The sequence below is a fragment of the Chanos chanos genome, chromosome 4 (genome assembly GCF_902362185.1).
Source record: "Chanos chanos chromosome 4, fChaCha1.1, whole genome shotgun sequence".
Classification (NCBI taxonomy): domain Eukaryota; kingdom Metazoa; phylum Chordata; class Actinopteri; order Gonorynchiformes; family Chanidae; genus Chanos; species Chanos chanos.
The window spans coordinates 11,280,065-11,304,956 of record NC_044498.1 but is presented as its reverse complement, the minus strand read 5'-3'; the positions used below and the strand labels follow the sequence as shown (position 1 = coordinate 11,304,956).

Here is a 24,892-nt window from a genome sequence, read left to right as displayed (position 1 = left end):
CCATACAAAGAAGAATACACATCACAGGTGCCCTCTGCGACAAGCACTCACCTTTCTGCATGTTCAAGACTCCACCGGTGGTCAACGGAACACTTGATTTATCGAGATATAAGACTGACGCAGTGTACAAAACATGAGGACTGTAAGAACGTGTTTATGTAAGCTAATATGAGTCACTTCGACTTTGACGGGCCAGGACGCCTCATTGCCGGTGATTAAAATCGGGAAAGTCCGTGGATGTGGTGAGGCCTATTTCGGCATTGCTAGATTATGTGGTCGATTGCATCGTTGAAAGTTTTACATATATATTTTTTTTTTACTGTAGTGAAACAAGGTGTTCGAAGGTAATATTAAACACTACAACGTAGCTTCCAATTTGTCATCACTAGATTATGGGGGAGCGGTGTTTGCCCTCCCTGCTACAAATCTTTGAATCGAGAGACTTGTCAGATTAGCGCTGTTCGCTCCTGTATGACTGTGGAATAAGAACGTAATTGTATACAGTGTAGTGCTGTGGAATGAAGAGATGTCCTTATGAAGCTGTGCTCTTATTGTCTATTTATTTGTTTAAATTTTATTTTTTTTAAAAGAGGACATGGCCGACGACCCGCAGAGAAATTTTCGGTCAGCATACTATGAGAAAGTCGGCTTCAGGGGAGTGGAGGAGAAAAAGTCTCTCGAGATACTACTGAAGGACAACCCTCTCGGTAAGAACTCTACTGTCATAGTCCTTCGTCTTCATCAAACTGCGTGGTGACGATAATATGTTAGGGTAACAGCCCTGTCACACAGGTCTAGGGCTGTAATTGTGTTGACCTGCAGGAACTCAAACTAATTGTGATTATTCATAGCTGTGAAGTCCTGTGTGATTATTTTGAGTTGGAAGACCTCTGCCTACGGGGTGTGTGTACAGTATGCTACCTAAGTGCAGCTAGTGAGTGTTCTTCCTCTATCAAAGGATGACAGTTGTTTAATGACAGTTCTTTCACTTTCCCTAAGATGTTGAGAAGTTGAGCACATTTAGCCAGAGGTTCCCTTTGCCTTCAATGTACAGGATTCATGTTTGGAAGGTCCTTCTTGGTGAGACCATACACAGACACACAAATCAATGCCAGCGATTCTCCCAGTCTGAATATATCTGTTTGTATTGTGTACTAATAGAAAACTTGTAGTGCTACTGTAACATGTTAAACCTCACACTGTTGGCATTTTTATCCCTGTAGGTATCTTACCACCTCACAGTGACTCTCACTCGCTGGTTACACGTTATCGGGCGGAGCAGTATGAAGATGTGCAAGCAGCGCTCATAGCGATGCGATTTGTTAATGCGTCGACACCGCCCACTGAGCTCTGTCTTCGCATGTTTCAGCTGGAGAACCAGCAGCTGCCACGTAGGACAGAGCTAACGCAACCTGTGAGGAACAGTAAGAGAACGCGTCTTCATACTGTGTGCAGGTTTGTGTAAGTAGGTCTGAGCCGTGTTTGTTTGTGTTTCCTTGAGGATGAAGAAGATGAACATTTCTTGGCCATTGCCAAAGCGATGGAAGAAATTGTTGATGACCCGGTGGACTGCTATTGGCTGGTCAGATGCTTTGTCAACCAGTTTAACAACAAATTTGGAGATTCCATACCACATCTTGTGAGTCTGCACCACAGTCTCATTGTGTGTTTTACAGTGTGCACCATTTCCTTATCTGGAATATGTAACGAAGCTTCGGACTCTCTTCAGTTAATATACTATAAATTTGTACACAGGTATCTTTGACAACAATAAGAAAGTATCAGAGAACTACACTACGGAAGTATAGTATTTACATTAGCTATTAACTTGGTCACTGGGTCACCAAAAGTGTTTTCCTTGCTCTCGTTCTCTTAGCCAAAGAGTCTAGAGCACTTCCTCTCTCAGGAGGACAGTCGTCTGTTGGCCCATCTTAAGGCATCTGGCTGCTTGTCAGCTCTGCCCTACTCTCTCTGGTTTAGACGCTGTTTCGCAGGATGCCTGCCTGAGACAAGCTTGCAAAGGTACGACCCAAAAAACGCTGGTCTGCACCCACTAGCACACTTTAGTATCTTCTTCAGAACACACTCATCTCTCACCGACTCAACACAATACACTAAAGTATCTCCCCATTCAAATGTTCGTGCATAAGACAGGACGTGATTAAGTGATACTGATTCATCTGTTTTATGTTATTGGTTATCAGGGTGTGGGATAAAGTTATCAGTGGCTCCTGTAAGATCCTGGTCTTTGTCGCGATGGAGATTCTACTTACCTATAAGATTATGCTCATGGGAATGAATCGACCTGAGAGTGTGGCCAACTTCCTAACCAATGTTAGTGCACATTGTAATCAGCAAGACCTATATCTTGCTTCAGTTATCTTACCATCACAGTGCTACTATCTTCATTCACCCAACTTCTCTGTCTCTTTCTAGCTGCCACAGGAAAACACAGATGCCATAGTGACCAAGGCCATAGACTTATGGCACAAATACTGTGGGACCCCGATGCACTCTGTCTAACACACGCGCATGCATATGCACATACAGATGTAGAACATCTGCCGACAACTTTATCTATAAGGATATGACTGAGTTCAGGCAATGTATGTTTATCAGCACTACATGGCCGTTGGGTCTTTCTGTAACTGAAAGGACTTATATAAAACTCACGGTCTTCAAGTTTGAATGTATTTTTTAATAAGGTTTCTTTACATCAGAAACTGCATACATCACCCAAGAGCAACAGTGGGTTACAACATTACATGCACATCCTCTCTAGACAAAATTCGCTCAGCCAATAGCAGCACGAGAGAGGAATAAGTGACAAGTACAGCAAGACTGTAAACAAAACACATACACTGCTCAAAAATGTCAGTTAACCTGCTCTACATAGATCCGTGTGCATGTGTGTCTGCGAGAACTGTCCTCACAACAGTTCTTTATTAATGCCCTGTCTTGTTTATCAAAGTCAATTAGAAATGTTTCAAAGACTTAAAAATTCATCCTTTTTGGCCACACAAAACTTCCAACTTGTCAGTTTTGGAGTGAGTGATAAAAATAAAAGAATAAAATTACAAAAAAAAACAAAAAAACTTCTTCACTAGTACTGTAAATTATTTTTGGACTCTTGTCTCTCGTGTGAGGACTGGAGGTCTTTGAACACAGCCTTCATTTGGCACAGCAGTCTCTCTGTCGAGATCACAGAGAGACATAGAGGACTACAGCAAAAACACCAACTTCCACTTTGTGTAGGGAAACACAACTGAGGTCCTGATTGCACACAACAGAAGGGGCTCAACTGAAGTGTTCCCTGCAGAGAAAGCTAATTCAGACTGGAGGAAAGAGAGATTAGAACTTTGCACAGAATAGAAGAACAAACAAAGGACGTATCTGTGGGATATGAACCCCACTGGGGCCTTGCACACACAAACCAACAGATCTGACCATACATACACGCACGCACATACATACATACGCACACAACAGTTAAACCAGACATGTACCATTCATAGTATTATTGCTCAGTGCCCAGTCTGTCTCTTAGAGTTGCTGTCATTCAGGGCCTTTGCTCCAGTTTGATTGCGTGGTCTGTTTATGTTCAAACAGAAGAGATGTTAGCTTGAAGCTTTGGACATAGAGCTGATGTTCTAGAAAGTCTTAATCAGAGATCCCACATGAGTGACAGCCAACATGACACACACACACACACCCTCATGCTCTTCAGAGTAAACTCAGAAATCCATAACAGCATCTGCTGTAACATAACCAACTATGAGCCCACAGGCAGAAAGAATAAAAAAAAAAAAGGTAGACAGGCCAATGGTATTCTTGGAATGGGAGCTATTGTTCTTGTTCTGTATCTGGTCTTCCATCGTGAATCTTTTTTATTCTCATCCCAATCTTAGTGCATAGCGGGAAAATGAAACCATTCCCCACTACAGAGATGCAAGCATGGATTATACATACACACCTCGCCTGTATCGCATAAAACTGTGTTTAAAAAAAAAAAAAAAAAAAAATTTAAAAACACAGATATATGTTGCAATGTGCTGCCAGACATTGAGATCCAACCATGTCTTGAATACAAACACTCGCACTCTCTCTCTCCTCACAAGAGTCTGATGTGGCCAGCAGAAGCTGAGACATGATCCCAGATGTATCTGGCTGTGTTGGACAGACCTTTGAGTATCAGCTTTGCATCCAGAATTTAAAAAATAGTCCTAGCACAAAATCTCTGCACAGTTTTAGTAGTCCCACTTCTAAAGCTTAGTGCTGCCCTTCAGCTCTATGGCCGGTGAAACCTATAACAAAAAAAAAAGAGAAAAGGGATTTTTATGTCCAAGTGAGTTTGTATATATGGAGTAAGGTACAGGAGATTGTGTCCGCCCCGTGTTTACCTGGTTAAATGTCGACTCAATTCGTGAACTTCCATCTCTGTGCTTTTGAACTCGTTTAGTTCTTTCCTTATGGCAGCCTATGAGAGATACACAGAGCATTAACAAAAACCTGAACTCCTTTCACTTTCCTCATCGTTTCAGATATGCATCAAATCAGCGGAGGCAAATAAAAATGTTAAAGTCCAGCAGGTCAAAGGGCAGATGGTTAACCTTGTCGGCGGCCGTGAGGCGGGTCCAGGGCTTGTCGGCCCGTCTGTCATAGTCCTGTGCCTCAGCCACCTCCACGTAATCACTAAAGCGAATCAGAATCTTCGCCTCACGCAGCTCCTCCACCGTCGGTCTCTGGCTTAACTACAGAGAAACGGGAGGAGAAAAGAGGATGTATAATAAAATTGCAGGATAGCCATTCGCATTATGGCCGCAATAGAAAAACAAACTGATGCACAATCATAAATCGATAAATAAAAAGTAATTGACAAAAGTGATCATCTTTTATATTGCACAGGTGCTGTACACTCTAAGGTTATTTGAAATGAAAGGCAGTTTTGTCAATATTAACCTGACAAACTGCTGTCAGCATCTTACAAACACATACACACTCCAACAGGTTGCGTAACACTAATTTAACTGGCTCCCTAATGTCTGACGATAGCGATTGTTACTATGGAAACATAGTTTGTTTTCTTTACAAAGCCCATCTCTCTATCCCTCTCTTCTTCTCTGCTCTCAAAACCCCTTTGTCTCACCTTTCTGGTCAATCTTCTCTTGATCTCTCGCTTCTCCTCAAGCTCCTCCTGTTCATTTCGTGCTGAGAGAGAGAGAGAGAGAGAGAGAACTCAATTTTGCATAATAGTTTTTTTTCTCATATGGACACACTCAATAATAAATGCTCCTATGGGTAAACTCTGTAGTTAATTGAGTATCATAGAAGAAATGATTTACTGAACATATGGTCAATGCTAAGACTAAGATAGAGTTGTAGACATATGGTCAGATCTGTTCCCACTGTCTATCAAATGCTTTTGTAAATGTCTTTCATATTGTAATGAAGTAAACAAATTTCCAACTTTGTGCGTGCGTGTGTGCGTCTTTTCTCTCACGTTTCAGAATATTTCTTTGCTCCAGTTCTTCTGCTGTTGGTCTCTGACTTAGCCTCCTGCACACACAGAAAAACGGCAGACAGGATTATGGCCCATACATTCAAACTGCACAATGACCTGTCAATCTCTATGATTTAAAACCTTAATTTATGGTGTAACATGCAAATGTTACAACATACGTGTGTGTGTGTGTGTTTGTGTTTGTGTTCCAACCGTGTGAGCTTGGTGCCAATCTGTTGTCTGGACTCTAGTCTCTCTTGGTCAGTCAGCATGGGTAGGATGTTCTTGTCCTCCAGTTCTCTCTTTGATGGCCGATTACTCAATTTGATCGCTAGGGAGTCCTTTCTCAAAACCCGCAGAGCAAGGGTGCCTACGTACACAAACACAGGCAGGTTTCAAATACATACAGAACAAAATGCAACGGAACACTTTTTTTATTAAGGTCGACACACTTCCTTTGCACTTGATCAATGTCCAAAATCATTACCCTGTTCATTAACACTCATTCATGTTTCCAACCATATATATCTGACCAAAATCAAACTTAAAAACTCACACAGACACAGGACCTACTTGTAAACAGAGAGTCATCATCTTCCTCTTCCTCATCTTCCTCCTCTTCTTCCTCCTGAGTGTGTGCTATGCTGAATGTGAGTGTGTTAGGTGTGTGTGCAGTGAGTGTGTGTGTGCTGGTCGGAGGCTGGAGTGTAGAGTCTCTGTTTTCTTTTTCATCATCGCTCTCCATCAGCACAGATGGCACAGCCTGCAGGACAGAACTAAACACCAGAACACCATGCTCAGTTATTAGAAAGATATATTAAATATTAGTGTCCTTTTACTGGTCTCAAGGTTTGTAACTATTCCACTGTTGTTGTTTATCTTCTGCTTTTTGTTTTTAATTGAACAACATGGCCAGGACATTCGCGTTACGAAAATAAAGTTTAAAACAAGGCTTAAAATGATCTTGCATCTTTGAATAACTGTCACACATTTTTGTAAATATGTGTTTTCACAGGTTCTCCCTTTATGGTTATTTACCTGTTAATCGTATGTAATTTTTTTTGACAACATCTACATAAAAGTTGATGTAAACACCCACAGACGCAGACACACACACACATACACACACACAAATAGAGAGAACTCACCTCTCCAGTCTCTGCATGGTGAGGGCAAGTGTTTTGTTGAGCTCTTCGATGATGCGGCTTGGCGGATGGAGGGAGAGAGGAAGGGTGGTGTACTGCAGTGGATGAGAATGTGTTAGAGTGTGTGTGTGAGAGTGTGTATGTGTACTCTGAGGAGGAGGGCACTTAAGAGGGAAAGAGGGCGTTGGCTCACATATCATCACTTTCTTTGGAGGGAGAGGAGGAGAGAGTTTACCCATGGTGTCTGGAGGGAAACAAAGAGACAGTCAGATTCAGGTCAATACCAAAGGAGGACAGTGAGAGTGGTTAACTCTGTGTGTGTGTGTGTGTGTGTTTTACCTGTTAAATGGTTAGGTATTCTACTGAACGGTTTAGGAGGTAAGGCAGGTGGCTGTTTGAGTGCTGGTGGTTTGCCCAGTGCTGTATCCACACTGTCACCTAGCAACGGCAGCGGCTTAATAGGAGGTGGGACCTGAGAGGGTTTAGAGGCGTGGTCCGATATACACACGCCCGTTTCAGTAGACAATTGGATTTCTACGGGAATTAAGAACAAAAAAGAAGAAGGTATATCTTGAAATAGGGTTAAAAGAAAGCACTCAAGAAATCAAAGGCTTAAGTTAAGTTATTAACCAATCAAATACAGGAGCGTGAGTATGGAAGACACACCTGTAACAGTCCCACTGCTCCCTTGGGTGTCTGTCACAGGTGACATGGCCCCCTCTCTTTCAGACTCAGATACACAAATACGTCCACTTTCAACTGGCAACTCATCTACAGAGAGAGAGAGAGAGAGAGATTAAATAGATTGTTACGTATAGAGAGACATGAATATCGGACATTTAATGAGATATGACAAAAACAAATTACACGGATTTAGATCCAGATGAATGTGTCCTTTAGTGTGGGTTTGAACATGTACCTTTCTCATAGACTTCCTTCAATACTCCTCGCTTAATGAGCTCCTCCCTGCTCTGACGTGTGGACATCTTCCTTTCCAGGACTGCAAGACGAACGCACAAACAAATCAGGAAAGAGAAGAAAAATCCATCCTCACCAATCCCAGAAACATTCATAAACAGAGGGATGAGAGAGAGAGAGAGAGAGAGAGAGAGAGAGGGAGAGAGAGAACAGTAGATAGCAAAAGATGAGAACAGCAGAGACAGCTGGTGAAGCAGCTTGACACAGGAAGCACAGAGCAGCACCCCATGAGCCAGTGTGTGTGTGTGTGTGTGTGTGTAGCTAAGGGCTCATTTGATTAAATCAGTCAATTTCTTTCATCAGTTTTTTGTGTCCTTCAATGCATCTTGCCACACCAACAGGCTTGGTGAGGCTTTATATGACATCCCAATAGGACTGACACATCTCTGGCGAATATCAAACATGCAAGATATGAGCAAAAACTGAATACTAGTACAAATAGCTCTAAGCAGTGATTTACTCTATGTAACGGGAAACTGTGCTAAGCAATCATGGCATTGTGGTTCTGGGTATATTTTGACTGAATCGAGGCCTTTTCAGATCCTCAAACAATGCGTCTCAATCATTGGGAATTGAGGATGGATACAAAGCTCTTTGTCCCTTCAGACAGAAACGCATTAATCAACTAATGCAATAGAAATAAGAGGTGTGTGTGTGTGTGTATCACTGTGATATGACATAATATGAAATCTCTGCACTAATGAGTCTGTGGGTTATAGAGCTTATGTAACAATGTTTCACCATCATACACACAATGAAAAGATGATTTTCGAAGCAGCATACACAACGTAACAAGGGAACAAATGTAGTTACATTAATGTGTATGTGGATTTATAGAGTAACAGTAATTTATTATGATCTCGCTCTCATGCACACACACGTGGGGGCAACCGTGACCTAAAGGTTAGCATTGGGGTTCAATCCCTAGGACTGGCAGGACAAATGTGGGTGGGGAGGGTGAATGAACGGCGATTTCCCCTCCCTCAACATACAGGGCTGAAGTGCAGGCACCTAACCCCCACCCCCAACTGCTCCCTGAGCCCACTGCTCCTTGTTTCTGTGCACTTACTAGCTCACTGCTCTTAGTGTGTGTGTGTGTGTGTGTGTGTGTGTGCTCACTGCTCATTGGATGGGTTAGAATGCAGAGGTCAATTTTCCCCGTTGAGGGATTAATAAAGGGATTAAATCTTACTTAAACGTATTTTAACTCAAGCGCACGTGCTCGTTTGTGTACCTGCAGATGTCTGTTTGAACTTGTCACTCTTTTTCTTCCTCCATTTCCATGGCTTAAACAGTCGCCCCAAACTCGCAAGCTTGCTCCGTCTTCGAATTGGAGGGGTGTGGGTCCCTGGGACCAGCGAATCAGAGCGCATGGCAGCAAGCCGCTCCGCCCCCTCCGCTGAGCAAGAAAAAAAAAGATTAAAATCAATCAAACCTTAAAGGATGAATTATGGGTGAGAAAATCAACCACTAAAATCTAATTAAACAGCATACGCGCAAGTTTATTATGGGTTGATTCAGTTTTGATGTGATAACCACATGGTTACAGGAAATAAAACAAATAAATTACACAATTCATCTTGTTTAGCTCCCTCTTCTCTGAAAAATGTGAGAGCGTTCCGTCACAGTTAAAAAGCTTTTATTCCACCCATGTTATTTTGTGTCGTAATTATATTTCTCGCTACACAACTTTCAGAACAGATCTGAGCAACACTGAGACAAACAGTGAAAAGAAAAAAACGTACATTAGAATATACAACATTATCATATGATTATGCAGAAGCCCAGCAGAGAAACAGATAAGTAAAAATCCAGGCGGACTCTCTGCATTTCCATCGACTGAGCAAAATATGCTTGTGTGTGTGTGTGTGTGTGTGTGTGTGTGTGGTTCAAAAAGTCCAGGAATTACACGGCATCTGAAATGATACGAGTAATTACGCTTTCCCAAATAAAAAACTGCACGCTATATCAGCTTATTATCGGCATTTTTCACAGCGTATTTTCTGAAACATTGACAAATCGCTACACCACCGCGATGACCGGCCAGCTGTTTGGAAAGGAGCTTCGGAAAAAAATGTTTCCACATTGGGCAGCGCTACGCTCCTAAGGGCTTTCTTTACACTGGAACGGCTCTTGAACCGCAAGCGTCCAGTGCAAAACGTATGCTTCATAGGCTGCTCCTTTAACTTAAAAACATGGTCACAAAAAAGAAAGAAAGAAAGAAAAGAAATAGCTGAACACATTTTTTTTGTACACGGGAGTGGTGTAAATCACATGCGCTGGAACTATTTAATGAAAAGCTATTGCGGTGTCAACTCTTCCTCCAGTTTTACGCACACAGCTGCTGAACGTCACTTGGTTATAGAATACACGGAGGGTGTTAGCAATTAGCTCTATTCTTAAACATAACGTGTAGACACCCATAAACAAAAGCATTTGTGGGGAACAGAAGGGAAGGGTAGATATCATCATCTCCCTTCAGCACAGCAATACATTTAATGACAGACTATTTACATTTCAACACAGAAAATGCCTACAGTTCCCTAAAACCCTATACATCAGCAAATACGCCCATGCTACAGGCGCCAGGACATCATGAAGCGTAACCCAGGCAAAATCATGAGACGATTTAATTAGGTTATACATTTAACATGCAGTCAAATGGGCCCGTTTACACTAACTCACCGTCCGGGTTCTCGTTTCCGCGGCTACAGTTGCTGCAGATGTGTTTGATGTGTCCAGAGATCATAAACGGTGTATTGTTATTGGTGGTGACCGCTGGTTGCCGCATTCTAACTATGCTGAATGCTCTTCGCTTACGGGGCTTCTCGGCAGACATGCCGGAGGAATGCTCCTCCCTGGGTCCAGATGCGAACCAAGTCCCATGAGTGGTAGTGTGAGCGGGACCCGCCATCAGTACAGGAGCCTGTGCTAATCGCAATGGATCCAGGTTTATCTGTCAAATCCTGAGATGGAACGGAGTCCAAGCAGAACAGTGTGTGCTTTAGCCATAACGAGCAGAACCACTGACATCCACCAAGCTAAACGATCCGAGAGTTCTTGTGCGTAAGAACACCGACGTCAGCCTCACAAAATGACCACCTGCGTACACACAAAAACACTCACACCGTCCGTTGATGTCCTACCATTTTTTATCTGTCTTTGCATGTTTTTTTATTTATAGCCTATTTATTTTGGTGCACAACACCTTGCAATATCCTTCACAAAGCTCCCACAACTACAGCGATAATACTGCCACCCAGAATACTGTTAAAGAAATAGCTACTCTGAATTCAAATGTAAATCGTTCTCTCTCTTTTTCATTAAGTGGCAGAGCAACATCGCTTCAAATTAATTTACGTTACGTTTAGGTATGACGCAACGCCTGGCCGAAGCGCAAAAATACGCGGACTGGACTACTATAGCGCATGGGAGAGGAATGAGCTTTTTCAGCACGTGCAGAGCATTCCCGAATCATATTCCAGCTCTTCTTACCAACTGCTCTTTACGTAATCCTTTTTCGAATTGTTAGGTACAGTTTTCTCCCTGACTACACTGACTTTCCCCACCTCTTTGGCAGAACCGTATTCTAGGTCGTGGACCAGATGTAGACCAGAGTAACTCAATATAAGTAATGCCTAATTCTGCAGTCAGTAGCTCGCTATTGTTGTTCTATGTCAGGCTTGTGCTGTAACATGGATGTTACGATGACAAGTTTTTTTGATAACAAGCTTGATTTGTTTTTCTTTTTAACATATATAGTCATACATGACCCCCTTCAAAGAGCGAGAGATGGAGCAAATGAGAGGCTCCTGAACATTTCCAATATTGTGCACACATGTCCCTGGGCCAGCTGAGAGCTCAAAAGGGAACACTGTCAGACAAGCGAGCTCAAGGTTAATTAAATGAATCATTTGGTCAGATTGTGGATGTAATTGGTTTGGTGACTGATACATTGTATGCTGAATCTTCAACCATTTTGAAAATACATCTAACAATTAAAATACCACATTATTCACATTAATATATCCACGTCCCACAGTTAAGTCACTACTGCACTGATGCAACTGCTTACTGTTTTTGTGCCCTTGAAAACTGAAGGATCATATCTTTGATGATTTGAAGTCTAGATAATTGACTTGTTGGAAAAAGGATGTTAAGCAAAAATGTCATCATCATATTATGTTAGCAGTCCCAGAACCAATAAATGCACAAAAAAGGTAGATCCATGTCACAGTTTCATTGTAGACTGAGATTTATGTTCATCACATGTCTCCTACCTCTGACACCAGTGCTGAGCTTGGCCAAAAAGCTAATTTTGGTTTATCTCACATATGACATCTAGTTCAAGATCAAGATCTGTACTCCCCAGAAGCATTTTTTGTTTGTTTTTTGCATGCACTCAACTAAAAAAAAGCCTTTTTACATGGTGTCATCTCATGGCACTTTAAGAAACATTTGTGTTTCCCAGATGTAGCCAAATATGGCGGTATAGCAAAGTTTGCCAATGGCCTCGTGGTTCTAAAAATGAATCATCTGATCAGATTGCATGAAAGCATACAAACACTCAGAGACACATTCAGCTTGAGATAATTGGAGATTTTAAGACTTTTTAAGCAAGTACTAAATCCACAGGACAAAGTCGTTGGCTGCTACATCAACAACTACGTGACCAAACACCTGGCAGAGAACTCGTGCCCTTGTGCCATCCCCTCTAAATGCATATTAACAGCTTTCTGTACAGGAGCAATGTGCATTTTCTCTCTCTCTCTCTCTCTCTCTCTCTCTCTCTCTTTCTCTCTCTCTCTCTCTCTCTCATTTTTTCCTTTTTTGCCAGCACCTCCTCATAAATCTCCACAAGAGGGCAGTGTCTTATAAAAACTCCCACTCATGCAGCAGTCTGCAATGACAATCTGTCACACTATACATTAAATATGGCAGACTGGCCCTACAGCATACAGAGTTGTAGCTCTATGGCTCCAATAAGTCAGAAACACTTTCTCTATGAGTATGTGTGTGTGTTCCCAAACATTAGCATGTAAGTGCGTGTATGACAATATGTACACACACACACACACACACACACACACATATATATATATATCCCCCTTGTTAGCAAAACGATCAAAATGCATCCCCCTTGTTAGCCATCCCCCTATATATTCTACAGAGTAGTATAGGGTAGTACACACACACACACACACACACATGTATGACAAACATGTGTTTATGCTTGACTATGACTTTGGTGACATGGTTTATGGTTTATGATAGATTACATGCATGCTATAAATATATGACACACATTTATAAATATATGTGGGAAAGTGTCTGTGTTTTCACACACCACACACACATACACAAAGACACACATACACTCACACAGTCACACATAATAGTGAGTTCAATAGATTTTGCTGATGTTTCTATTGATGTTCTCTATTGAATGACACACAATGACAGCCCTGTTAAGATACACAGACTATAGACACATTTGCTTTCACAGACTTCCTCAATCTGCCCATTCATAACCATTTAACAAATGTTTATTGGGAACCAACACAATGATTCATTTAAACACACTACTAAAGTCACTAAGGTCTAATTATATTAATACTTAATTACAATTATTACAATAACATAACAATGTAACATAAATAATGATACATGTTAATAATACTATGTGATGTGTTTTTGTGAGAGAGATTTCATGTGGGTATATGACAAAAGCCCACTGTTTTATTCACACTCTTACATAACACCGATCCTTTCACTGCAGACACACACACACACACACACACACACATACATAATCACTAACCAAACCATCTGACATTTTACAAAAAAGTGACTCAGCAATTAACAAACACAACTCTACCATTTCACACCTCTCTCTCTCTCTCTCTCTCTCTCTCTCTCTCACACACACACACACACACACACACGCACACACACACACACACACACACACAGAACGAGACGCTCTAATGGAAGGGGCAGAGGTTCCCCACAGGCTGTCTGTGTGAGAAACCGAACCCCTGCCTGAGAGTCTGTGTCACTTGCTTCAACAAACATGACATTATGCTTTATACCATTACCTGTTCTTGCTCATTCAAGATGTTTTTTAAATTACTATTTCATTTATCAGAAATCTCACATATACTAAGGACAGTTGTGAGACTGGATCTTCATCAGAAAAAAATTATAGCAAAGGAACTGGCACAGTCATCCTCATTTTTTATAACTCTGTGATCACCATAATACCACATCACTCTGTCATAACTTGATGGAATACGGAGTACGCCTTATCATTAATCAGATATAGCTGTGAATCCACAGATAAACAATCCCCTTAGAAAATAACACATATATAATGCCCAGTTACTCTAAAGCCCAAGTACTAGTCACTGGCTGGAGTCACCACAAAACATCAAAAAGGTCAGGACTCCAAATATACAAATCCACCTAAAACATCTGTTCCCTCTCTCTGTTCTGTTGTTATTACACAACCGTTTGCTGTGGGAAACCAGAATGTGTAAAAGATTCATCATCCTTAATGTCTGTGAAGTTTTTGAAGACGGTGTGAAGATAGAAGTTTAATAAAGATCTAAAGATCTGAAGGATCTACGCTGAGGGAACCAATGACAAAATGCACTATTCAGAGAGAGAAACAAACCCTACGGCCCAGCTGCATTTACCTCACCCCCTGTGGTAACAAGTGAAGCGCATAATTTTCATCCCAAATGCCATTTCTCACCTTGTCCGCTTGCCTAAAACACACGTACACACACACACACACACACACACACACGCATACATACAAGGCTACCCTAGTGACAGTGGCATCCTCTCCTAGCCTCTCTAACCCCACTGGGATAAAAGAACAATTAGATTTAAATGAGATGATGATATAATCTGTCTCCCTCTCCCTCCCTCTCATAGGGGAGACTTTGGGTATTCCAGAGCATGAGAATAAATACGTTGTGGCAGGACAGCACACCCTGCAGGGAGCGTTTGTATGTGTGTGTGTGTGTGTGTGTGTGTGTGTCCTAGCAATAGCAGCACCACAGGGAAAAGAGTAACTGCTCTCTCTCTCTCTCTCTCTCTCTCTCTCTCATTTGTACTGGGGTAGCAATGACTTCCCAGAATTGGTGAAATAAGCTTCCCTGAGCACCGACATTTTCAGCATTTCCTGAACTGATTTTTGTTCATTTCTGTTTTAAACTGGACGATATTGTGAAAACTTTATAAATAGTGTAACACTCTACAGTGTATGTTGTGCTTTAGGCAAACTGTTATTGAACTGGGTGGCTGCTACATTTTTAGATGTAGGAAAATTACCAAAGTTGAAGAGAATGAGCTCCAAAGCTAATTTTACAGCTTTTCAAGGTTGTTCTCATAATAGCAAAATGTTAGTTTGTAAGGACAGTGTTAAGTAACTTAGTCTTACCTATCCCCCACATAACAAATACTGTGAATTCACAGTTGCTGGTGTGAAATGTACATTGTGCTGCTTTAGAAAAGCTCATGGATGTTATCATACCAAACAGAAGACTAAACATTCAAGATGAAGCTGAACTATGCATTGTACAATACATTTATGTTTGGCAAAATGGAGAAATGCATCAGGTCTGATGAGGAAAATATGGTCATTCAGTGTACATCTGTTTTGATCTTCCACACTGTTTAAAAAAATATCCATGTCATTTCAAATTGTTTCAAAGTGAGATCAGGATATTTTTCCAAAAAACAAGATTTCTTGCGCAATGAGACAGCATTTCCAGTGCCATGTCATGTATATCTGTGAGTGTGAGTGAGGGAGCATGTGTGCATATACTCACCCCAAAAATGATTTTCTCAGAATATAGTGGGCATAAGCTGCTGTCATCAGCAGTTTAACAAACAGCAAGTTTATTCATGTGAAGTAAAACATGGACAATGAAAGCACAGAGACAAACGTGCCAAAAAAATTAAAAACAATAAGTAGGTCCCAAGTAGTAGGCAACTTCATAAAAATGTATGACAACATGACGTGGTAAGTATAGCTGAGATACACAGATAAATAAATACATACATACATATATACATACATGCATGCACGACGACAGAGAAAGAAGGTGGAGAGAAAGAAAGAATGGAGATTCCATTGTTTTAAAGTCTTAAGGAGATGAAATATGAGATTTGGGGTTTACACGGATTGACTCCTGCGCTTGTGTTGACCACGTGATTTCAGAGTCTAATCTGAGTTGCGTTGTTGACGTTCATGTGGAATTCGCATTGCAAGGCTCCTGAACCACTACAGTTTGACAGTACTATTTAAGACAACCGCACCACATGCTCAGAAACGGTTTTAGAACCTTGACACCGTGGAGAGCTCGGCTTACACGCCAAGTGTAGAAGTAACAGGCACGGAACAATGATTATTCCGTTTTTTTTGGATAAACACCTAATACAATCTTTTGTCACATACTAAAAATCCACGGTAGATTTGAAATCACCATGGCAACAACATGATTACAATTGTTTGAAATACCCTTCATGATAAAGGTTCGGTCATGTTAATGTGTGCGCTCCACTGTTCCAATTAAAACCAACCTTAGGCTGCAAGGAAGCACCTGTCAATACAAGTGAACATCACTCACTGTCTTAATGAGCTAATTTTGTCCACTAGGTCCGTTGCGACATCCCACCTCCAAAATCCCGTGAATATTTGCTGAAATGTGTTATTTTTACACTGTATAAGCCGTTGCTGAGCAGTAAATATAGTGGAATTTGGTTTAGATTTCCTACTCTGGTGAATCACTGACTGATGCCAAAAACTACGTGCGTTCTTTATCTATAGCGCATGAGAGGTTAAGTCGCTGGCTTATACCCAAATAACGTCAAAATTACATTTAGAATGTATTGATATATGTGTTTTGCTGCTCTGAATAGGTCTGATCTAGTCACGACACAAGTGATTAGTGGAAGAGCATCCCTATGCCGAATCCTCGTTGCCATATAGAAGAGCACAATGAAACACATGAGTCACTGTTTGTGGAATCACTGGAAGATCAACTCAGCGCCCACCGCGATGCCAACCGGTCTTTCTATTTTTCCACATTATAAAACATAAGATCTGCAACCTTCTGTGAGATATTAGTGCGATGTGGCAAAAAATTCCCTGAAAATTCCCAAAGCATGAATTGACACGGTCTTTTGCTCACGCGAACACGTGTGTTAATGCGTATTTATGAGATCACCTACCTGTCTGTAGGTTGTAGGAGAGTCTTGCCTCGGCGATATACGGGGTGTCGCTTTTAGACCGGGCTCTTCTGATGGGCCGCAGGTCCACGTCGTCCTCGGGAGCTGCCGCCATTGAGCATGAGTCCCCGGTAGGCTTCAGAGGCGTTCGGCGGTTACGGCGACAGATACTGCACCGCCGACGCTCATGCAAGGAAGGACGGAAGACAGAGGGAGGTGCGGTGCGCGAGAAGAAACGGAGAAAGACGTGAGCCCCCCTCCTTTCCACAATCGACACGAGACACGACACACGACAGGCGGCGAGCCTGAAACTTATCCCACCTCTTTGCCGAAAACGTGGGACTGGAAACAGTGTGTATGTGTAATCAGCGACCACTGACCCAATCAATTACAGTTTGACGTGATTTAGAAGACAGTTAACGGCGAATTAGCCACCATATTGCTACACTGGTTTTATTAGGTAAAATCAATATTGAAACCCATATAATTAATTCAACTGATGGCCGTTACGCATAGGTGAGGGAAACAGACAGATGCTGAGGTTGAACATTCATTTTGAAAGCTGTAGTTCGTAGAAACAACCATGGATTAGTGTTAGGGGACATCACAATATATGGCACATTTTAGATGTCATATTTGTATGATCGTATCCTGGGATTCTGTGAAATAAATTGGATCTGAGAAACAAATCAAACTGAATTCGTATCGTCACGATATTGACTTTATTTTTCCTGGTATCACAACGCTGTCAATACTGTATCATTCGCAGGCTGCCCATCCAATTCTGTCTTCATAATATTATTCATAAATTCTACAGTCTTGATGCAGTTGATTTTCCAATGGAGGAAAACGACACCATGTGGTGATTAGGAGATATTACAAACAAACTAAAACCCGATAAGCCCCAGCACATCCAAAAATATAACGATCGAAACTCAGTGTAACCGAGAACAGTCCCGTTCAGCGAAATTAAATGTTTAACAGTTAATTGTAGGACGACACACAATGATAACATCGACTTCTTTCTTCATTTCATTTTTAGAACACCTTCTTAACACAGATGACGAGTATTTGAAGATCACAGTAGAATATCTGTGGAGCTTTGCACGTGCAGAGTCTATGCATCTCAAGTTTCCACAAATAGACGAATGTACTAATCCCTTTTAGTATCCTCTGAGGAAGCGGATGTGAAAGGAACGAAGGCGGCACAAGACGTCCTCCAGAACATCAGACGGCATCAGTACACACATCCTGAAACACACGGGTCAGGGTTGTAGGCTGTAGGGTTGCACTGCATGTAGGTGCATCTCTCTGTCTGTCTCTGTCTCTCTCTCTGTGTTTGTATATATGTGTGTGTGTGTGTGTGTGTGTGAATAGGGTTTTGGTAGGTAGAAATGTTAGTATACCTGATGTGCCAGCAGCTTCCTTGACGGCTACTTTCACAAACACATTCACAGACTCCAACACATAAACCCTCCTCCTCTAACAGGCTGCCACAGTACAACAGCCCTGCCTCCACACCCAAGTGCTACAGAGAGAGGTAGAAGGAGAGGGAGAGCCATTCATTTCACTGTTTGTGTGGCTCTGTTCTCTTATGACAGAACAGAGATAAATTACCATACAGTGAGGGAAACAGCATGAAGTTGCAAACTGTGTATGAGTATATGCATATATATATATATATATATATATATATATATATAGAAAGAGAGAGAGAGAGAGAGAGAGAAAGAGAGAGAAAGAGAGAGAGAAAGAAAGAGAGAGAGAGAGAGAGAGAGAGATACATACATACATACATACATACATACATGCATATATATATGTGTGTGTGTGTGTGTGTGTGTGTATGTATGTACCTGTGCCTGTGTCAGGACTGCATTAGGGAGGGTTAGGTGAGGATAGATGAAGAGTCCAGCTTTAACAGGGTGACAGCGAAACCCTGGTAAAGTGTTTAGACAATCCACAGCCTTGTCCATATTACACTCCAGAGTAGCCCGTCTGGACTCCACCTCCTAAACAATCATACATATACCATACAAGTATATATCACCATTCACACAAGCGCACCTTCACATAAGAAGACACAAACTCTTAGAAGCACATGTTTTTTTTAAGAGTATGGATATGTTTGCACCTGTGTGTATAGGTTATATGATGGGTCTCCTGGAAGGGGTGGACCAACCATGATATCTAGAGCAATCTGACCAAGCACTGGAGTACTAATGTCTCTGCACAGCAATGTCTCAACAAACGGCAGCACGGTGTGATCGAAGTTCACCAGTTCCACATAGCCAGCCCGTAACCCACACCTGGAAGAGAAGAAAACAAACACAGACGCACACACACACACATACACACACAGAGAAACCTTTAGTGACAAAGTTGTGATAGAGATAAGACCATCGCCAGTTAGACAGCAGGACTCACTCTCCCATGATGCCATTGGAGAGAGAGTGGAAAGATGCCAGTTCCACAGTGAGAGAGTAAGGGGGACCAATCTCAGCCAGAACTTTTTTATAGGACACAAACTCGGAGCCCTCTCCAAATACACTCTCCTGATATTTCTGTAGAGTAAGAAAGAAAGAGACATATGGAAGAGTTGACTTTGTATGGCCTTTTAAGGAAGCAATGTAGACACTTTCTGGACAAGAAAAATTCTGTGCTCACCTCATCAACTAACAAGAGGAGCTTATGCTCAGCTGCAAAGCAGATGATCTGCTCTATGGATCTCCTGCTCTGGATATGACCTTAAAGGGAAATGTTATTAGCTTATGACCAGGTTCATATTTAAAAAAAAAATTTGTATAGTAATTACATGTGTACGTATGATGGTGTGTGTGTGTTTACCTGTAGGGTTGCCAGGGTTACTGATAAAAAGTGCGCGAGGGCTGCAGTGCCCCCTAGAGGCCTGAATGACTTTGTGAAGCTGCAGCAGGTCTACCTTCCAGTCCATCTCCTCTGTCAGTTGATAGGGCACTGTCACCAGCCCCGCAGCTTTAAGCAAGTGGGGCAAAGTATGCGGACATGGCGTAGGAACCATGATGCCAGTCTGAGATGTGCCTTCCCCTTGGGGCAATAACTTCAGGATTGCCTGTGAAAAGGGGCAGAGGTCTACTGTACTCAATGGCTACAGTTATTGTAGGATGGTCAGAAATTTATGTCTGCAATGACCTCTGATGAATCTACATACGTTTTAACTTTTCTGGATTCTGTCAGCTACATACTACACTTTGTACTGGTGCCTCTTTACGCTCTCTCGAAACAAGGGGTGACCAAATGTAGTCCAGCATGGGCAATCCTACTGCTTTTCATTCAAAAACAACCATTGTCATCTTTAGTTAGCTCTTTCCAAAATGGAAATCGTCCTCAGAACTTCACTTTCTTCATTGGCAATGGGCATTCTTGTGTGATTAGCTGGTTGAAATGACTGTTCACTATATCCGCCGTGCTGATTGCTCCCCAAAAAGATATTATCATAATGTGTACAGACATGGATACCATATGTATGGTGTATGTTTATGGGTATGAGATTGCTATATATTCTATATACACCACGGTTTGGGTTGATGAGATTTATATTTAATTTGACTATAGCAGGATTATCCACGTGGTGTGCTGTACAGCAATATTAAGCAGTAACTGGTACATTTGTGTGCAGTTTATGACAATGATATATGAATAAATTAAAAATATACTATGTTGGCAGCCCGTGGCGTAAAGGTTAGAGAAACAGGCTTGTGTCCAAAAGATTGCAGGTTTGATTCCCTGGACTGGCAGGAAACATCCACAGCCAAAGTGCCCTTCAGCAAGGCACTTAACCCCCAACCACTCCATGGTCCACAACAGTGGCAAGCATGAAGTGCAGCAACTAGTATGATTTGAAGATGGGTGTACCATTATAGCCCTTTGGGAGCCAGAGGCGATGAAGACGTGGTTGGGATCGGCAGGCAGACCCCCATCTCGCCGAGAGATGAAATTTGCCACGTTGCGCTGCACATGAGCCATGCCACTGGAGTCTGTGTAGGACCCTGATCAGTTTAGCCAAAAGTTAACGTCGGCCAGTAATTCTGAGTAAAGTCATGAACCTTTTAGCCACATTCCGTATTGCTTTTGTCACACTGTGTGAACACATCATCCTGTAAAAAACAGGTTTTTTAATCCATATCACCACCCTCCCTGAACCACATACAAACATACATATTACCAACACTCCCTCCTGCACATTGTTCCAGCAGCCTTTTAACTCTCAGTTGGGCATCAACAGGAAGAGTGTCACCGAGGAGAACATCTGGGTAAAGACATCCAGCCAGGACCTGATAAAGACACACACACACACACACAAAACAAAAACAAGTTCATCAGATCTTACGAAAGGTTTGTGGTATTTAAGGAGTAACGTATTAAAATAAATTATTCACTGAATATAACAGCATATAATACATCATCCATAACACCACAGCTTAACACATAGTCTGGTGTCACATAGTCAAGATGGGGAGATGAGGTCAATTCAGCCAGCAATGCATAAATCTGAGAGTGTTTCTGGAACATTTGCTCGAAACATTTATTAGGAATATTAAATGTGACTGAAGTAATACTTCAGAAACATCAAATACAACAAACACAGAACACAATGAGCAAAACATTTTGAGTGTTTTAAGAACACATTCTTGAAGTGTTCTAGTTACCAGGCAAATTTATAGGAAGCCGAATTTCTCAGAATCATTCGCTGTCAGATCAAACAACACTGACAGGTAAGACCTAAAGCAGGACCATGATGTTGGCACTGGATTACCTGTCGTACAAATGTTATTGGCTTAATCCCAGCAGCATGATTATCACCGGAGCTCAGATCAATCACTTCATTATAAGGTCTTGTCACACCCTGCGGATCAAAGGACAGTCTGGTCACAAACACACACACACACTCACACACACATACATAAATAGCATGTGCAATTTAATGAGACATTAATAGGTGAAAGATAATTATTGTTTATTATTACCAGTTTGCTTCAGAAAAATGTTGATATGAGATGTTTCTGTCAAATGTAACATTATTCCTTGATATGTACAGGCTTAAAAGACCATTTATATGGTCTGATGCTGTTTTAGAGATGTCATATTTACTATGATAACATCTTGGTCTGTAATCTCCTTTTTTAGATTTCAGTTTTTCTCATTACAATAGCTTTCAGTGTTCATGATTGAGATACATCATTTTTGAGAAAAACATTTTGATTAAATATCTTTAGGAAATATATTACTTCATCTTCTGCAGTCAATATGTTTTGAAATTTTCAATGCAATCCCAAAAAAGAAAGAAAGAAAGAAAGAAAGTTTCTTGCTTGTGTTTCATCAGCTTTCACTGTAATGTAATGAATGAAAAAAGCATTTTTGAATATGGTCCATATGGTTAGGTTTTCAGATATATTCCCCACGCTTCTCTTCAATATGTGGGATCCTGAGTTTTTGGTCATCCCAAAATGATCTGCTCTGATAAATGAACTCTTTTTTCCGTAAGCAGTTTTTCATACTGCATGTTTCAGGTTTTATTTAAAGCATCATTTACAATGAGAATCACTTTCTTTTCTCTATTTTTAATCACTAAAACGTATACAAGAAACACCGGAGTACTATTATCTTGCATGTGTTCATAGTTACTCACTTTTAAGATTTGACGTCTGATAATGTCCAAATGTCTCTGAACCTCTTCCTCTGCTGACTGTTTGATCTCCCTCAGAACAGACATCACGGTGACCAATCTATGTTTGAAAAACCCTGAGATCAAAAACTCTACACACCTTTTAAATAGATACATGTAGCTCCACCTCTGTTTGTGCCCCTGTCCCTCTGTATTTACTTATTTATTTATTTATTTCACAAACACACACACACACACACACACACACACACACTCACAGAAAGAAAGACAACACAACAAAACCTCAGAAATTCAAAGATACTCATCAACTCTGCAAAGCTTCAAACGGTGACTCAAAAACAGCTCTTAGGGCTCTCTCGCTATATATATATTAGGGATGTTCCGATCAAGTTTTTCCCTGATCCCGATCCGAGTCATTTAATATTGAGTGTCTGCCAATACCGAGTCCCGATCCGATAGCCTACTTATATTTTCCTAGATAATACAGTAACACAGTGCACATTTCAAGTACGTTAAAGGTATTTAAATCAATTCAATGTATATGCTTGACAACTGATCAGCAATGCATTAAGAAAAAATTGCCTGCATCCAAGCTGTTCCTTCACTTTCCTTTTTTTTTAACTAACCTTTTTTTATTTTACAAAATAAAGTAAACCTTGTTGTAAGCTCCGGTAGTGCAGTGTCGATAGAGTAGGGCGTACCGTGGCTCCAAAAAAGACGGCGAAAACCTAAGGTGCGTTCAATTAGAAAAGAAATCAAACATTTTCAAAGAGTTTTTCGTTTGATTTGAGTTCACTGCGAACGTTTGCGAACACACACAAACGGTCTAAGGAAGTAGTTCGCGGCGAACGAACACGGACGCTGGACTGAGAGTGTACTCAGATGGGAGTTATATCAGAAAATATACGACAGTGTTCCATTTTATTTAATCTTCTTACAATTATTCAAGTGGTTCACTTGTCTAACTGTCAGTTTCGTTGGTACTTTTTCCGAAAGCCTCTTTTTGTATGCTATCAGTCCTTAGCGTTAGTTAAGCGACTGTATTGCTCTCTGTGGTGTTAGTTTAGGCTAACTCGCATAGATCACATAGGCTACAGCTGAAGCGTTTAGGTTTTTCAATTTTGAAATGATACATAGGTTGTTGTTAGTAGCCTTGAGGATTAATGTCTCCGGAGTATGCTGACATAAAACGTTCAAATTTAAAAGTTAAAAGAAAACCCATTCGCCCTGAACGTTCGCTTAAGTTTGCCGCATTTGAAACCACCTCTGTATTCGCTATTCGTTTTCTACTGGTGTGCCACTGGTTTTCTACTGGATTTCTACTGGGGTTTTAACTGGAATTTCCACTAGGGTATATAGACTATATATATGTCTGTGTGTGTGTGTGTATGTATGTATATATGTATGTATTAGGGATGTCCCGATCCGATCTCAAAGATCGGTATCGGGGCCGATCAAGGCATTTTAACTGATCGCTGTCGGATTACTGCACGACCCTAAGTGCGAACCTTTGCTTTATGTCAGCTATCAAACAGGTGTCGTAAACGGAGAGCATAATTTGTGGCAGGACGCAACTAAAATGTCTGCAGTGTGGAAATATTTTAAATTGGGGAATGAAAGCAGTCCAGCAGCCACTTGTAATGTTTGTTATGCGAGCATTTCGCGAGGCGGTAGGAGCTCCGTTCAATAAGCAACACATACTGGAGGATATACATGTAAAAGGAGAGAGAAATTTCCTGGAGACAGCGACATGGCCAAAAGATTAGGCTACCGAGAGGGTAATTGAATCAATCGCTTTGGATGACCAGCCCATCGCTATGTAGCAGGATAAAAAGGCATTACCTCACCCGTCATTTGCGAGAAACTTCGCAATTTCTAAGAAAAACTGATGCGCAATTTCCAAGAAAAATTGACAGTTAACTAACCCTAACCAAAAGCGTACGCATGTACAGAACGCATCGGGCACTTACAGGCACGCCACCCCACCCCACCCCACCCCATCTGCCATGAGTTACGTTGCCTATAGCTAACGTGTCGACAGTTTTGATAGTTGTTGAACACTTCAACAATTAACCCAGATAAAAAAAATAAAGTAGCCTACAATAATTCATCTTCGCATGTTTTGCACGCACTGCACCCAAAGTGAACATCACGGTTCTTTTCACCAAAGTGTCTGCTCCCGCACCGATTTCAGACCATCCAGTGAAGGCTGCTGTGACTTCACTCTTCGTGACCCTTTTTGACCCAGAACGCAACGTGTCTCATCAAACTACTACATCTCGATTCCCGTGTTGCAGACCGTCTTCTTGCAGGAGAAGCTCAAGACCAGACGGTCATTAGCCAGTGCGTAAACTAATCAGC

At 41.4% G+C, this 24,892-nt stretch overlaps 3 protein-coding genes across 3 annotated transcripts; 1 reads left to right on the top strand and 2 right to left on the bottom strand.

Annotated features, from left to right (window-relative positions):
- The first annotated feature begins 7 nt into the window (after positions 1-7).
- tbc1d7 (TBC1 domain family, member 7) lies at positions 8-3,069 on the top strand. The gene is made up of 8 exons (XM_030770660.1): positions 8-242; positions 591-707; positions 1,000-1,080; positions 1,224-1,414; positions 1,502-1,639; positions 1,877-2,022; positions 2,205-2,334; positions 2,437-3,069. The coding sequence occupies exons 2-8, from the start codon at positions 596-598 to the stop codon at positions 2,521-2,523; spliced, it is 885 nt and encodes a 294-aa protein (XP_030626520.1). The 5' UTR covers positions 8-242; positions 591-595; the 3' UTR covers positions 2,524-3,069.
- Positions 3,070-4,288: 1,219 nt separating this feature from the next.
- Positions 4,289-9,011, bottom strand: phactr1 (phosphatase and actin regulator 1). Its single transcript, XM_030772051.1, has 12 exons — positions 8,858-9,011; positions 7,565-7,645; positions 7,312-7,416; positions 6,985-7,179; positions 6,649-6,889; positions 6,074-6,276; positions 5,714-5,870; positions 5,501-5,556; positions 5,147-5,208; positions 4,611-4,751; positions 4,401-4,477; positions 4,289-4,304 (listed from the first exon to the last, which is right to left on the bottom strand). The coding sequence occupies exons 1-12, from the start codon at positions 8,994-8,996 to the stop codon at positions 4,289-4,291; spliced, it is 1,473 nt and encodes a 490-aa protein (XP_030627911.1). The 5' UTR covers positions 8,997-9,011.
- Positions 9,012-18,029: 9,018 nt separating this feature from the next.
- On the bottom strand, positions 18,030-22,618 carry gptl (glutamic--pyruvic transaminase-like). The gene is made up of 11 exons (XM_030772050.1): positions 22,535-22,618; positions 21,662-21,751; positions 21,071-21,179; positions 20,761-20,894; positions 19,714-19,957; positions 19,534-19,613; positions 19,294-19,430; positions 19,001-19,175; positions 18,723-18,878; positions 18,273-18,394; positions 18,030-18,117 (listed from the first exon to the last, which is right to left on the bottom strand). The coding sequence occupies exons 1-11, from the start codon at positions 22,616-22,618 to the stop codon at positions 18,030-18,032; spliced, it is 1,419 nt and encodes a 472-aa protein (XP_030627910.1).
- Positions 22,619-24,892: the final 2,274 nt, after the last annotated feature.